General features: G+C 41.7%; 1 protein-coding gene across 1 annotated transcript in view; it reads right to left on the minus strand.

Annotated features, from left to right (window-relative positions):
• Positions 1 to 10,709: 10,709 nt before the first annotated feature.
• The window catches only part of LOC143149005 (uncharacterized), a 63,523-nt gene continuing 59,862 nt past the window's right edge, over positions 10,710 to 14,370 (minus strand). The window contains exons 5-6 of the mRNA XM_076315953.1: positions 12,985 to 13,328; positions 10,710 to 12,592 (exon numbers count right to left, since the gene is read on the minus strand). Coding sequence (XP_076172068.1) covers positions 12,050 to 12,592; positions 12,985 to 13,328 — 887 coding nt within the window. The 3' untranslated portion in view covers positions 10,710 to 12,049. The remainder of the gene's footprint in view (positions 12,593 to 12,984; positions 13,329 to 14,370) is intronic.

The raw sequence follows: 14,370 nt of genomic DNA on the forward strand, positions 1-14,370 counted from the left end.
GATCCCCTCGACGATCGTGAAATTTACTCCACGACCTAATCGCTCGCATACGGCTGAAAACCTGTCTCGCGGCCCGAGTTCTATAAAAGACAGATTCGTCAATGGATCACGGGACCATTGTACGGTGCCATACTCTCTCTTTCATCCCGGCGGGGAACTGGCACGTGACCCAAATCTCAAATGCTTCCTCAGGGTTTTGTCGCGAGTCCCTGCTCCCGGTGTCGAGGGATGTTCAGTGTCTGCCGAGGAACGTGGCTGGCTTCTCATTCCACTCTCGCAGCCCCATACCCCGTTGGAAGGCACAACAATAAGAGGGCCACGGAGACGATGTCTGAGAGTCCTCGTGCACAAAAGGGGGTTGGTCTCGTTAAAGTCTGTTGTTCGAGATATTGGTCGTGCATACATTAAGAATAGGCGGATGATGAACGATCTTAAAGGATCGGACGGTCGTTCGTGAAACCTCGTGACGTTCCGCTTGGATGATCGTCGACTTTCTTTTCTTTCTCTTTTTTTCTTTTTTCTATTATTGTTCGGTTTGCGACCTCGTTAAAACATCTCGGAAATAGTGGACGAGTCTGTGGTTGTTCCTCTCCCGTGACACGGTGGCCTTGTTAAAAACGTGGAAACGATATTCTCCGCGTCGTCGCGGTTTTAGTACGTGGCAAATGCAATTTCTGCCAGTCTCAATTTTGCCTCTGGTCGGCACGTGGAATCGAGTTTGCAATTTAATTGTTCCAGAGTTTTGGCAACATGTTGAGAAACACGCTCGTCGCTCCCGGTAGGCTCGAAGCCCGTGGAAACAGCGTACGTTTATTTAGAATTTTATAATTAGAGCTCGTCGAACCGGCCGCGAACAGTAGAGTGATAATAAAGAACGACGCGCGTTGAATTTAAAAATAAAAATAAAAAAAGGATGAAAACAAAAAATTTCCAACACCGCCCGAGGAGCTACACGCTCGAATGCACGAAACACGAAACAGAACGGAAACAGAATCGTTAGTTTAGAAAGCTCGTTCCTCGTTCGACGATACAATCGCAAACATTCTTTGCCTGGGTTTTCGAGGGCCTGACCGAACGATCGATTCTCCGATCGAATTTGGATTTTGCTATATAACAAACAAGAGTCGCGATAATATTCAATGCCAGCGAAAGTATTCCGCTTTTAGCGGTTCGGAATTATTGTTCCTCGGCTCGGGTACGCGGATTTTCTGCCCGATTACGCGCGATTATACGCTAGAAACCTGCCGTCACCGTATTTTCGCAATCACGTCTACTGTTGTCCGGGATTTCCATTTGAATGGAAATCATCGATATTGTTATTGCGCCGGTGAAACGTATTTTCGGAACGCGTCGCTTATGAAAATGGATTAAACGCACTTTGCGCGCGGCTAGAATTATTCGCAGGGCTGTGTACGGTTAACGCGACGCCGATAAACGAGAACGTACGGTGGTGGGGGAAAAAAAAAAAAGAAAAAAAAAATGGCCGCGCGAGCGCCATCAATCCTCCGAGGCAGGGTCACGGTGAATTCTTTTTCGATAAAACGCGCAATTTCGGGGCGTATTGTTTCGATATTGCCGCGTTGCAAGACCATAGGAGACGGTAGAAGGAAGACGTCGAGGTTGGCGAACCATTAAGTGACACAAGGAACATTTATGGCGATCTACGGAGCAACTACTTTACGCTCGCGAGAAGAAGCCCGACGAGTGTTTACATCCCCACTCTGGTTTAAAGCCTATTAGTTCCCTGAACGTTACACTTTCGTCGCTACTGGTCGTGGATGGTGAAGAAAATTTACAGCTGACGAGTGTTTACACTCCACTCTGGTTTACAGTTTACTACTTCCCGCGCCATCATACATTGTCACTAGTGACCGAGAACGATGAAGGAGATAGACAGCTGACGAGTGTTTCCAACCACACTCTGGTTTACAGTCTACCAGTTCCTTTACCATTACGTGTTGTCATTATTGACCGAGAATGGTGAATGGAATTGACAGCTGACGAGTGTTTACACCACTTTAGTTTAAAAACTACTAGTTCCCTTACCATCACGCATTGTCACTATTGACCGAGAGCAATGAAGATAGACAGTTGATGAGTGTTTACACCACCACTCTAGTTTAAAGACTACTACTTCCCTTACCATTACGTGTTGTCGCTATTGACCGAGAATGGTGAATGAAATTGACAGCTGATGAGTGTTTACACTACCACTCTAGTTTAAAAATCACTAGTTCCCTTACCATCATGCATTGTCACTATTGACCGAGAGAAATGAAAAAGATAGACAGTTGATGAGTGTTTGGACTCCCATTCTAGTTTAAAGATTACTACTTCCCTTACCATTACGTATTGTCACTATTGATCGAGAATGGTGAATGAAATTGACAACTGATGAGTGTTTACACTTCCACTCTAGTTTAAAGACTACTACTTCCCTTACCATTGCGTACCGTCGCTATTGACCGAAAATGGTGAATAAAATTGACAGTTGACGAGTGTTTACACCATCACTCTAATTTAAAGACTACTAGTTCCCTTACCATTACGTATTGTCGCTATTGACCGAGAATGGTGAATGAAATTGATAGGTGACGAGTGTTTACACCACTTTAGTTTAAAAACTACTAGTTCCCTTACCATCACGCATTGTCACTATTGATCGAGAGAAATGAAGAACATAGACAGCTGACGAGTGTTTACACCCCTCTCTAGTTTACAGTTTACTAGTTTAAGATTGGTAAAGAAAATTGACCGCCGATGAATATTTACCAACTTCAAAAATTTCAACTTTAGCTGAGCGTCGCCAATGAACAGGAAATTTTTGACCAAAATGTGTGAGTTGACCAAAAAGGGTGGTTCTATGCACGTGAGTGAGAATAAATTTAACGAGTGAGAGTCTTTTGTCCAGTACAGTGTTATATAGTCTACGGTGTGAATGTTATGGGAAAGAGTCCAAGAGAGCAGTCTAGAGTTGGAGCACTCGAGTGTAAAAGAGCAAGTATATAATAACAACTAAAGAGAGAAATCATAAAATAGAAAAAGAGAACCTTTTGTATAGTACGTAGCTCCGTGAACTATTTTTATATTCGTTCTGTGTTCGAATACATTCCTACGATTGTTAAATAATTAAATTTCTCCCATTCTACCCACAAAAAGATCGTCTTCCAAGCTGAACAATAAAACAGAGCCGCCAAGTGTAATACAAATGATCGTCCAGGATCCACGCGGGTAATTTTAAATACACCAGGTAGAATCTCAGACTTTTCCAGAAGACGACCACTGTTTTCCCCGAAAATGTGATCAACCAATACGAGTCTTCAAATTTATCGCGAGAACGCAAAGTCGACTGAGAAAAAACCCGAGAAAACCTACGACTCACGCGATCACTATCGTATTAATGTAAACTTCCTTGTATAGATGAATTTATTTCTAAACGTACTTTCCCTTTATTTAACAAACGGTGACTACAGTTCAGTGTCGCGATGAAATAAGCGACGAGACAGAAACGATTCTCGATTCCGTTGAAAACTCGCGACACGATGCGCAGTGTCGTGGACCCGTTGTAGAAAAAAAATGGAGGGAACGAGTACCGTGGACGCAATTATCAGAGGCCATAACATTATTATTGGTGTCGGGTGTGTATCTTCATTGCCGTTTGTCCCTGAAACGTCCCTTCCCAGCGCGTTGAAATGAGCTCGAACAACGCTGTATATTGGCGGCGCATAATGGAGTTATTGTAACGAGTGGTCGCTGGGCGCTACGGCGTTATTCGTCGTTATCCGAGGCGCGCGCAGTCATCGTAACGCATGGGAATGTCAACGGGCCGCATTAATCGGCAGCCGTGCCCGGTCCATTTTATTGAATTATATTAATCCATTATAATACGCGCGGGTGGATTTATCGCGTTGGCTGCCGGGCATTATTCTAACGAGATCGAGCCGACCGTAAAATTAGACTATCGAAACGTTCGCAGCAGTTATCGGGTGTAGCGCGATTACGTTTCGAAGAGCGCAATTAACGTTATCGATGTTTGACGTATTGTAGGAAAGGGGATTACGCTAGTCAACGGGCATTACGCTGCTCGGGACTCTGGTCAATTGCCATTACAGATCAACGTTTAATCGCGACCGAAGGAATTTTAACTCTCGCAAACAGTATGAATTCTGGAAACGGTTGTCTCGGTCGTTTTGCCCGGTCTTTGATCCTCCGGAACGAGCCCCGATCGCATTTCGTATATAATTGCTCGCGGTCGAGTAGTTTCGGGGTATTGCTGAACGATCTTCCGAAACTATATATTTTCTTAAGTCTTTTTTTCAGCAATATTGTTTCGTAGTGCTCGAAAATTTTGTAGAAATGTTAATAAGTGTGAACTATGTAGCGCGGAAGAAATTGCAGAACGATCTTTCGAAAATAAATATTTTCTTAAGACTCTTTTTGAGCAATATTGTTTCGTAGTGCTCGAAAATGTTGTAGAAATGTTAATAAGTAGCGCGCGAGAAATTGTAGATCGATCTTCCGAAATTATAAATTTTCTTAAGTCTTTCTCGATCGATATTATTTTGTAGCTCTCGAAAGGTTATAGAACGATCTTTCGAAACGATAAATTTAATAAGTCTTTATCGATAAATAAAAACTTTTTATTCCTCGCGATCGAATAGTTGTAGAACGATTTTCAAAAACGACAAATTTTCTCAAGAAATTGCATATCGATCTCCCGAAACCATAAATTTTCTTAAGTCTTCCTTCCTACATATTATTTCATAGCGCTCGAAAACTCTTTGAACGATTTTTCGAAACATCTCCGTTAATAAATGTAAATTTTGTAATACCTGCGATCGAATAATTCCGATAAATTTTCTCGAGTCTCTGTTTACAAATGTAAACTTCGTAGTCGCGATATCGTGAATTTTAAGGTCAGGTTTTATCGCAACGTTGGCAATTTGTAGTCGCACTTGTACGCATTTCGGTTAACAACAATAAAATCCGTCCGGGCAAAGCAGTACACGCGGAGGAAGCAACGAGTCCGACCATACCTAAATCGCGCTTCGAAACGCGTATGCGATTTCGCGATCGGGCCGCTGCAGGGCGTGTTTATTTCCCAGCAGATAGTGAATAAATATTAATTATCCGCTATTGGTCGAGCGACATATAGCTTGTACGCTTTCGCAGGGCTTTGCGAAAATAATGCGCCACGCATTAATTTTCACGGACCTTGTGTGCACCGCGCACCATATTGGGTTACGCGTTCAATTTCTCACGCAATTGCACGTAAACATGTCCTCGAGCTCTACCCCCTTTTTACGGCGCATCTTTTTTACTAAAATGAAGCACTCCGTGTACCCGGAACAGCTGAATTTAGAGGTAAAATAGAGAAACCTAACGGAACAGCCCTCTTGAATTTTTAAAAGAAACGACGAAAATTATGACGGTATTAAAAGTATGTAATATCTCTTGGCATCGAAGACTATCGTTACCGGTATCTCGTTCAAAATTTACCAGTGAAATTCTTCGCCAAGAGCTTCGTGTAAACAGTTCTCCAACTATGTACAACGTAGATCGAGCTTACCCTCGAGAAGAAAATACTAACCGACCTAAATTAAAATCGAAACTCGAACCATCCGATTCTACGAACTTAAAGAAATAATTACACTAAAACCAGCAAAGATAATTACATTCTCCCCAAAAATGTTCTACTCACCCTAGAATCTAAATCGAACTTTCGAGAAAAAACTTTCAATTCCAACGAATAAAAATACCAAACCAAAAATCAAACTATCCCATTCCGTTGATATTGTAACAAAATAATAAAACACACTTTACGTTCGCGAAGTATCAAATTCTAAGAACCTGAAAAAAAACATTCAATTCCAACGAGTAAAAATACCAAACCAAGAGTCAAACTATCCCATTCGGTTGACACCGTAACAAAATAATAAAACACACTTTACGTTCACGAAGTATCAAATTCTAAGAACCTGAAAAAAAACTTTCAATTCCAACGAGTAAAAATACCAAACCAAGAGTCAAACTATCCCATTCCGTTGATATTGTAACAAAATAATAAAACACACTTTACGTTCACGAAGTATCAAATTCCAGGAACCTGAAAAAAAATTTTCAATTCCAACGAGTAAAAATACCAAACCAAGAATCAAACTATCCCATTCCGTTGATATTGTAACAAAATAATAAAACACACTTTACGTTCACGAAGTATCAAATTCCAAGAACCTGAAAAAAATTTCGATCCTTCGGCAAGGGACACCCACGTGCAACCATGTTCGGCTGTTTCGTGCTTTTCGAGCAGCGCTAGAAGAATCGAGGTAACAATGAGAGCGAGGGGAAATATAGGGGGGCGAAACGCAAACGAGAAGAAGGAGATGGAGCAGAGGAAGATGAGAAAAAGGATATTGTACGTTGCCTCGGCCCGTGCGGCGAGACGTGGATACGAAGTCTAATACAATTGCTTCTGTAGCAAGTTCCTCGAGAGTGCAGCGTTACTGACTGCGCCGTTGTTACCGAGCCTGGCCTTTTCTCTCTCGCGATGTTCGCAGCCGGCGAGGTATCTTGCTAGGAGTGCAGTTACACTGCACGCTCTAACGGCGTGCTGCGCTCCTTATTAATAGGTGCACTTGGAAACTGCACGCCGCTGGCCCGCCACGCCGTTCTACGGAGCGAAAGGTTAACAATGGGGCCGCGCGAGCTGCGGCCGGAACGGAGGAGAGGGCTCAATGGCTGCGGCCATTATTTATAACGCGTCGCTTGAACCGAGGAATGGCCAGAGCTGGCAAGTAAATCGTTCTATCGTTTATTAACGCTGAGCGTGAAAATTCATGGCGACCACTGTGTCCGATGGATTCGCGTGCTCGTGGAACCTGGCCATGCCATATGCTAGATTCTATTGGATTTTTATCATTTTCACCTACCTCGCGGCGCCAGTGGAATCATTTGTCCGTAAATTGTACAAATAAGCACGCTGTAGGTATGATACGCAGTCGGCTGGGCTTTGAGGGGAACAATTTTTTAATTAAATTTTACAGAATCCACGAGCAACGATGTTTCATTCACTGTGCGTTGATTCCGTCGTTGACGAAATTACGAAGGATAATCTTCCGTTTTACCGTTTACTGTCGTTGGTCACCAAACGTAACCTTTCGTTTCTTTATTTATTATTTTAGGTTTGGGAATATAATCTTTCGTTACTATATTTAGTACTTTAGGTTCCGAAACGTGATTCATTTGTCTGTTTGTTATTTTTTCGTGTTTCAGAAGCAAAATTGTAAAGTTTAGTGTAACTATATCTAATATATTTATATATACATCATTGTGTAAGTATATGTAGGTTATATTCCGCAAGAACGGTACATCGATCATTTTGTTGCAGTCGAAATTACGATGAGACCTAAAATATGCATTGAAAATACTATTTTGTCCTTTGTTAATTCGATTAATTGTTCATTTTTTGTTCAATTTGAATTTTTTTTTTAAGATTGAAGTAGACTGTAAGAGCCATTTAATACTTGGTACCCAAAGAATTTATCACGATCGATGAAACAACGAACAATTTCTTAAACTTGAATTTATCCGATCGGATATTTCTTAATTCTTTCCCGAAACAAATTCTTTCCATTCACGGTGTAATACAGTTTACTCCTCCGCAGGAGTCCAATTTATTTTAACACAGGTACAAACCACTGGTAGTTGTGCTTACTGTTCTGACCTGGCCTTCGCAGCGGGTTGCTTCTTATTAATAGCCGTACTTAGAATCCGAACGTCCCTTGTAGCACCTTGTACTTTGCGGGATTTAACAATAGGTACCAGATGGAATGATATAATGAGAGGCGGCGCGAAGATCGATAGCAGTGTTCGGAAACTTGCATAACGCAAAACATGATTTACAACTCAATGTTGGACAAAGATCCCCCGATCTAGTCCGAAGAGATCCTCTTTTGTCTTTGGATTCGTATAAATTTCATGTACCTTAGATGGTTGTAGAATGAAAGTACCAAAAGTGTCAACAAAATTAGAAAAAATGTGATTTTTCCACAATCAGGTGTTACGTGTCATCGATAACGTTAGAAACCGATAATATGTTAAGAATTGAAAATAAAAAATGTGTAACATTATTGAGTATTCTGATTTTTTATTCGTAATAAGAATTTGAATAAAATATTTTCTTTCTATATTTAGAAAAAATGTGATTTTTCCACAATTAGGTGCTACGTGTCATCGATAACGTTAGAAACCGATAATATGTTAGGAATTGAAAATAAACAATTTGTAACATTATTGAGTATTTTGATTTTTTATTCGTAATAAGAATTTGAATAAAATATTTTCTTTCTGTATTTAGAAAAAAATTGTACACAAATATTCACAATTAAATTTTCCAATAAAATTACGTCTCAAGGTGGTCGCAAGTTCGTTTCGTAACATTTATTTAATCAAAAATGACTCGTCACTGGAAAATTTACCCTGTACAGTGGTTTTTGATAATATTTTACAATCGATAATGCATTCGTAAACGATTTAAACGAATATGACAGAATTTGTACCGACGCAAATATTATTGGATGTTTAACAACAAGTTAACTCCTCGAATTAAAGAGTCAAGAGCAAAGTACACAAATATAACGTTATCGGTCGTGTTGATTGACTCGAGTCTGCTGATTCATTTTTCTGAAAACGGTTTACCAGACGTTACTATTTATGTTTACGACAGTTTTGCGAAGTGGAGCTCCCTGGCATATGGCAGCTAGGTAAACTCTCGGAGTTAATTACGCTTCGTAATTGCAAGCTGAGTCCCAGGTCCCTATTAATGTATAAGTTTTGCCAGGATCTTTTCTCGCGAACTTTGAATCACGGCTGCTTTCATGCTAATCCCATATACTTGCACGGTAGCCGGCCGTACGGTTCTTCGACGAAGCAGCCTGGGTTAATTCAATTCAACAATGCCTCGGGCGCGCCTTTCTAAAAAATCCAATTAGAATGTGTCAACTCGTCGCTCCATTATTCACGGCACTAACCGTTGTTAATTGAAAATGGAATTCGAGAGAATTTACCTCGAGAGACAGTGAACGCAAAACAATATTCGTTAGCAATCCCTCGGGGCTAATTAAATTTCTGCGACTGATAACACTGACTTGGTCTTCGTACGATATTATAAAAATTTTGGTTCCTCCCGAGCGGTGTATCCTTTAAGTTTGACCAACATTTTTCGAGCATTTCCGTCGATCTACCTAATTAAATATTTAAACGTGACGTAGTCAACTTTCGTCGGTCGCGCACTTGGATATTTAAAATGTCCATAAAGTGTGTTCGATAAGAAGTCAAAATCGTCTCGACCTTCTTAAACAATACTACATATTTATAATTTTCCAAAGTTATTATCAACATTGGGACGAATTAAAAAAAAAAAATTTTTTTGAAAACTGTTATAGTCAAGTGTCTACCAAAAATCTAATTAAAAGTTGACCTATATTTCCGACATTGTAGTTACAACTCACGTCATGGTGATTTAAAAAAAAAAAAGTACGTTCTTATAGATTTTTAATATTTAAACTCGTTAACCGACCGAAAACTAACCAATTTTCGTTCCAAGAAGATTTCTTTTACAAATTAGCAAAAATATTTGAAAAACTATCAAATTCGATACACCCTGTACAAAGTATCTTGCTTTCCCTGTATTTCGAAATTTGCTACACCTGTGAAAACTTTCACTTTGTGAAACTTGCTATCGAACCGGAATAGGTGTTCGATTTTTACTTTTTTCTCGGACCGTCTAATCGAATAGGGTTTGGATTATTCGGCATAGAATCGTTACGGGGGTGGAGCTCATTCAGGCGAGCATTATTGGAGCGAGCTATTCGATATATCCCTGAAGCGGTTTGTTTTGGTTTCGACGTGCCAGATCGGAACTGATTGACGCTCTGGGATATACTCGGGCTGACCCGGAGTTAATTACGGAACCTAAGCGAACCACAAGCTCGCTCTAAGCTGCTTGGACCGAATCGCCATTATAATTAATTAATTAGTCGTATGGGATGTGACTTAATGGATCGTCGACGATACGCCCTCGGAAGTTCCATCCGGTTTGAATATCGGTCGAATTGGTGTTACGTTCCGCGACCTGGAGGGCGAATATTCCGAAAATTCCTAACGATCATCTTCGAGTGTCAGATATCTACTGTCACCGTAACACGTAGATGCATCTGCACTCATCAATGCACAACCATCGTCGCTACTTGTTCTCGGTGATCGATTAATCAATACAAGATCTAACTCCTCGATCAGGTGTTGCTCGATAGTGACACTTTGCAATCGCGATGCAATCGTGTTTCGGTGGAATTCTACCATTAAATGGTACAACTGACCTTTTGGACATTCCAGAGCATCGAATATCGTCTACCTGAATTGTATCGGACTGTTTGCAATGTGATCGTACCGTTAATGCAAATCAAACCTCGGTATCGGGTGTCTCGTCAAGTTAGGTTCGATGGATGAAATATTATCAGGGAACGTGCAAGCTTTGAATCTTCCATGGTGTGCTATCGAGCGAAAAGTAACTAGAATTTTCACTTACCGTTCTTTATCCGATCGTCGTCGATGATCGTGATCCCGAGAAACATCCTGACTTTGGTTTCTCGCAGCTTCGAAACGAGACGTGAAACTTTTGGGAACGACAAAGGATACAATCGGTTCGTAGCTTTGGTGTATTTTTATTAACCGAAATCCTAGGCTATAATAAAGAATGCTATGTGTATACATATCCTCTATCTATATACAATAAATCCATCTTCCGCAACGTCACCGTGTAACATTTGGCAACTCGAAACCGGTTCTCTATTCACTTTTCTTGGCAGGAGTCACGCGTTAATCAGTCGCGATTCGAGAAGTTCTGGTACCCGGTTGATCGGTGACGACGGTCTCTGGTACAGAGACGAGACCGCAGCTTCCGAATCTTCCGGTCGTGGTCGCTTACAGAAAGAGACAGGAAGAGAAAGACAGAGATTGAAGGAGAAAGAGAGAGAAAGAGAGAGAGAGAGACAGAGAGAGAGAACATGAGGGAAAAAAAAAACCAAAGAAACGTCAAGTCTTCTAGAAGACTGCTTCTTAATTAAGTTTAGTGCTGGATCGTTTGGGACTATCGATACGAATAAGTGTAATATTGCTTGCGCAGCACTATAGGAGGACGAGTTTCCTCTCGGAATATACGAGCGTCGATACGAACATCGTTAAGTCACGACAGTTTTCATACGCTATTATTTACAAAAAAAAAATTTTTTCGTGTACGTGTGTGTATGTGTATGCGTGTGTGACGTTATCGTACATCCAATATGAGCGTCGAAACAATGAGGGGGAACGGCATTAAAAAATCAGTCTTCGTAGGAGTAGATTCGAATTGATCCAAAAAGGGGTCATTTACGTCGTTGTTCGGTTCTTGTGAATGGTCGGAGGGTCTGTTCGACAACAGAGAACGATCGCGCGGTACGTTAGAAATTAAGGTCCGCGGATAATCGGTCGACTGAGCAATACCGTCGAGTCCCTTCGTTCCGGTTCCCTTCGAAACCGTAGGGACTGCAGACTCTACGAATCAAGTCTTCGTACTTTTGGCACGCGATTGGTTGCTTCGTAATTTCACTGACACTTAAAAATCTCTCGTTTGAACGACACGGCAAACGAAACTAGCTCGCTGAGTCCTGGCCGAGATCTACGTGTATCAGTTTTTTTGGCACTTTTCTTAAATGAAAATCCCAGTCAGAATATTCATCCTTCGAATAGTTCGTCCTAGCCACCTAGTACGAGTGAAAATAGTCCACCGGCAAAACTGAACACCCGTATCCCTGAAAGTGTATCCAGATAAACGAACGAAACGAAAACTGGTAACACGTTACAGTAGAGTTTGCCGACATTCTTCGGTACATTCCACTCGACTGGCTCCTGGTTCCAGGGATCACGGTTAACCGAAGATACCCACGCAGCTAGGAGTGCTTTTCATCTCGATACCACGATGATCGGTCTCTTTGCGAGACTCCTTAGGTTTGTGCTACGAGTTCAGCGGCGTGGTGCCGATGTTGCTGATAAAACTGGGACAAGCGTTGTCCGCTCTGTCGCCGCTCTGCAGCGAGTAGTGCCTGTACGTCATGTAGGCCTGTGGATTCGAGGACAGAGGTTGATCCCTCTTCTCGGTGGACCTCTGTTTCTTCATCTTCATGTAGCCCAGCACCGAGATCAGGACCACGAACACGACGAAACCCATGCAACTGCCAACAATCAGGCCCAGCCTCCTGGTCAAGATGCTGGCCAAACCTCCTCTGTCGCTCATCGTTCCGTCCCCTACTATCGAGTCCGGTGCATCCAGGGTTCTGACCTCCGTGCATAGACTCGTGGGTGAGTTGACCATCACGGGAAGTGCAGAGCCCTCGATCACGTCGTCGTGGGAAGCGTTCCATTGCCAAGAACCGATGTCCTCCGGGATTGGTGTGCCCCAACTACCTAGACCGAGGACGCAAATCAGGTACCGGGTGTCCGATGCCAGCTTCGTCAGCCTCACCGAACGTGCTTTTGGATCGAGGAGCTTGCCTCGTACCTGGAATGTAAACGGAGATCAGAGAATGATGACAGATATACCGGAGAACGGTGACAATGTGCATCATCGAGGCACTCTGTTGGTGTTATTGTACGTTGTCTGATCAGTTGGTATTTTCTAATACTATGGAAACACTTTGATAGTGTGTATCGATCTAGGTCAGAACGTTATCAGGGCACTCTGTTGGTGTCATTATACGTTGTCTGATCAGTTGGTATTTTCTAATACTATGGGAATGCTTTCATCGTGTGTATCGATCTAGGTCAGAAGGTACTTTGGATTCTACGTAAATCATCTTAGACTCTAGATTCAAGTTGGATATGGGATAGAAAAATTTGCCAATGATAGCACGAAAGAACGATAGAGGTAGTTTCGTATAAGGACTCACTCACCTCGTCGACATTGTCCAGAGCATGGTAAGCCACTTGGTATCCATGAAGACCGGAATGGTTTCTGCTCTGCCAAGACACGAGGACGGAGAAAGGCTGGATATCCTGAATCGCGAGTTTCAAGACCAGTGGAGCAGAGCAGAAAGCATGAGGGTCGAGATCGAGGAAAACCAGACCCCGTAACTCTGGCGGTTGCTCGCATCTCAGCAGACCACCCTCAATGTCTCCGACCCCAACACCGTTTCTTCCGCGACCGCGGCCACCACCCACTCCGCTAACCAGTTTCTGATGGTCCCTCAACCATTCCCAGAGTTCTTGCGACTCGCAGCCGCAGTGTAACGGATTCTCTGCGAACGTCGACGGAATGATCGGGTTAGAACGCGTTGCGGTTATTCTCTGTTGATGTAATCGATGTCCTGGGTGAGAATATTGTATCTCTAGCGACGTTAAAGCAATGGCGATATGGCCGATGCTAAGAAACCTACTGCAAAGTTAATCGAGTATTTGGACGTCCATCTCTTTCGTTATCGAACGTTATTTCGTTATCAATTACGAAAATAGAAGCAATCGAGACTACAATAAAATTAGCTAACTGTGCAAAATTTATTCGTCGTATCGATTAATATTATATATTTCAATGATAATATATTTGACGTTAACTTTATTCGACGTATCGATTAATATATTATACTTTCAATGATAATATATTTGAGGTTAACTTTATTCGACGTATCGATTAATATACTTTCAATGATAATATATTTGAGGTTAACTTTATTCGACGTATCGATTAGTATACTTTCAATGATAGTATATTTGACGATAAGTTTATACGACGTATCGATTAATATATTTTCAATGATAATATATTTGACGTTAACTTTATTCAATGTATCGATTAATATACTTTCAATGATAATATATTTGACGATAAGTTTATTCATCGTAACGATTAATATACTTTCAATGATAAAACGCACGGTCAAAATACCTCGACGTTCGATACATCTGTCTGGAAGTTATCCGAAACGATTTTCATAGTCAGCCAACAGCATCTCAAACACGTTTACAGAAGCGAGAGCAAGCTATACACTCGAATATTCCCAGATAGGATAGGAAACTATTGAAACATTGATACGTAGTGGCACGTGGACACCGAGACGCGTTCGCAGTGTTTCCCATTAAATTTGGAAATCTTTTAGAGGGGATTAAAGGTAGCATCTGGCGGACATTATACTTCCGTAAGGGACTAGTTTGTAGACTTGAGAGGCGAGGATGAGACAGAATGGCAAAGCGTGTTTGATTGTCCCGATGTTGAGTATCGATTCGAGACGATTGTACGTGACCAGCGATATGATTGGATTTCCAGCGGCAGTAACTCCATTTGGA

Source organism: Ptiloglossa arizonensis, chromosome 1 (genome assembly GCF_051014685.1).
Source record: "Ptiloglossa arizonensis isolate GNS036 chromosome 1, iyPtiAriz1_principal, whole genome shotgun sequence".
Classification (NCBI taxonomy): domain Eukaryota; kingdom Metazoa; phylum Arthropoda; class Insecta; order Hymenoptera; family Colletidae; genus Ptiloglossa; species Ptiloglossa arizonensis.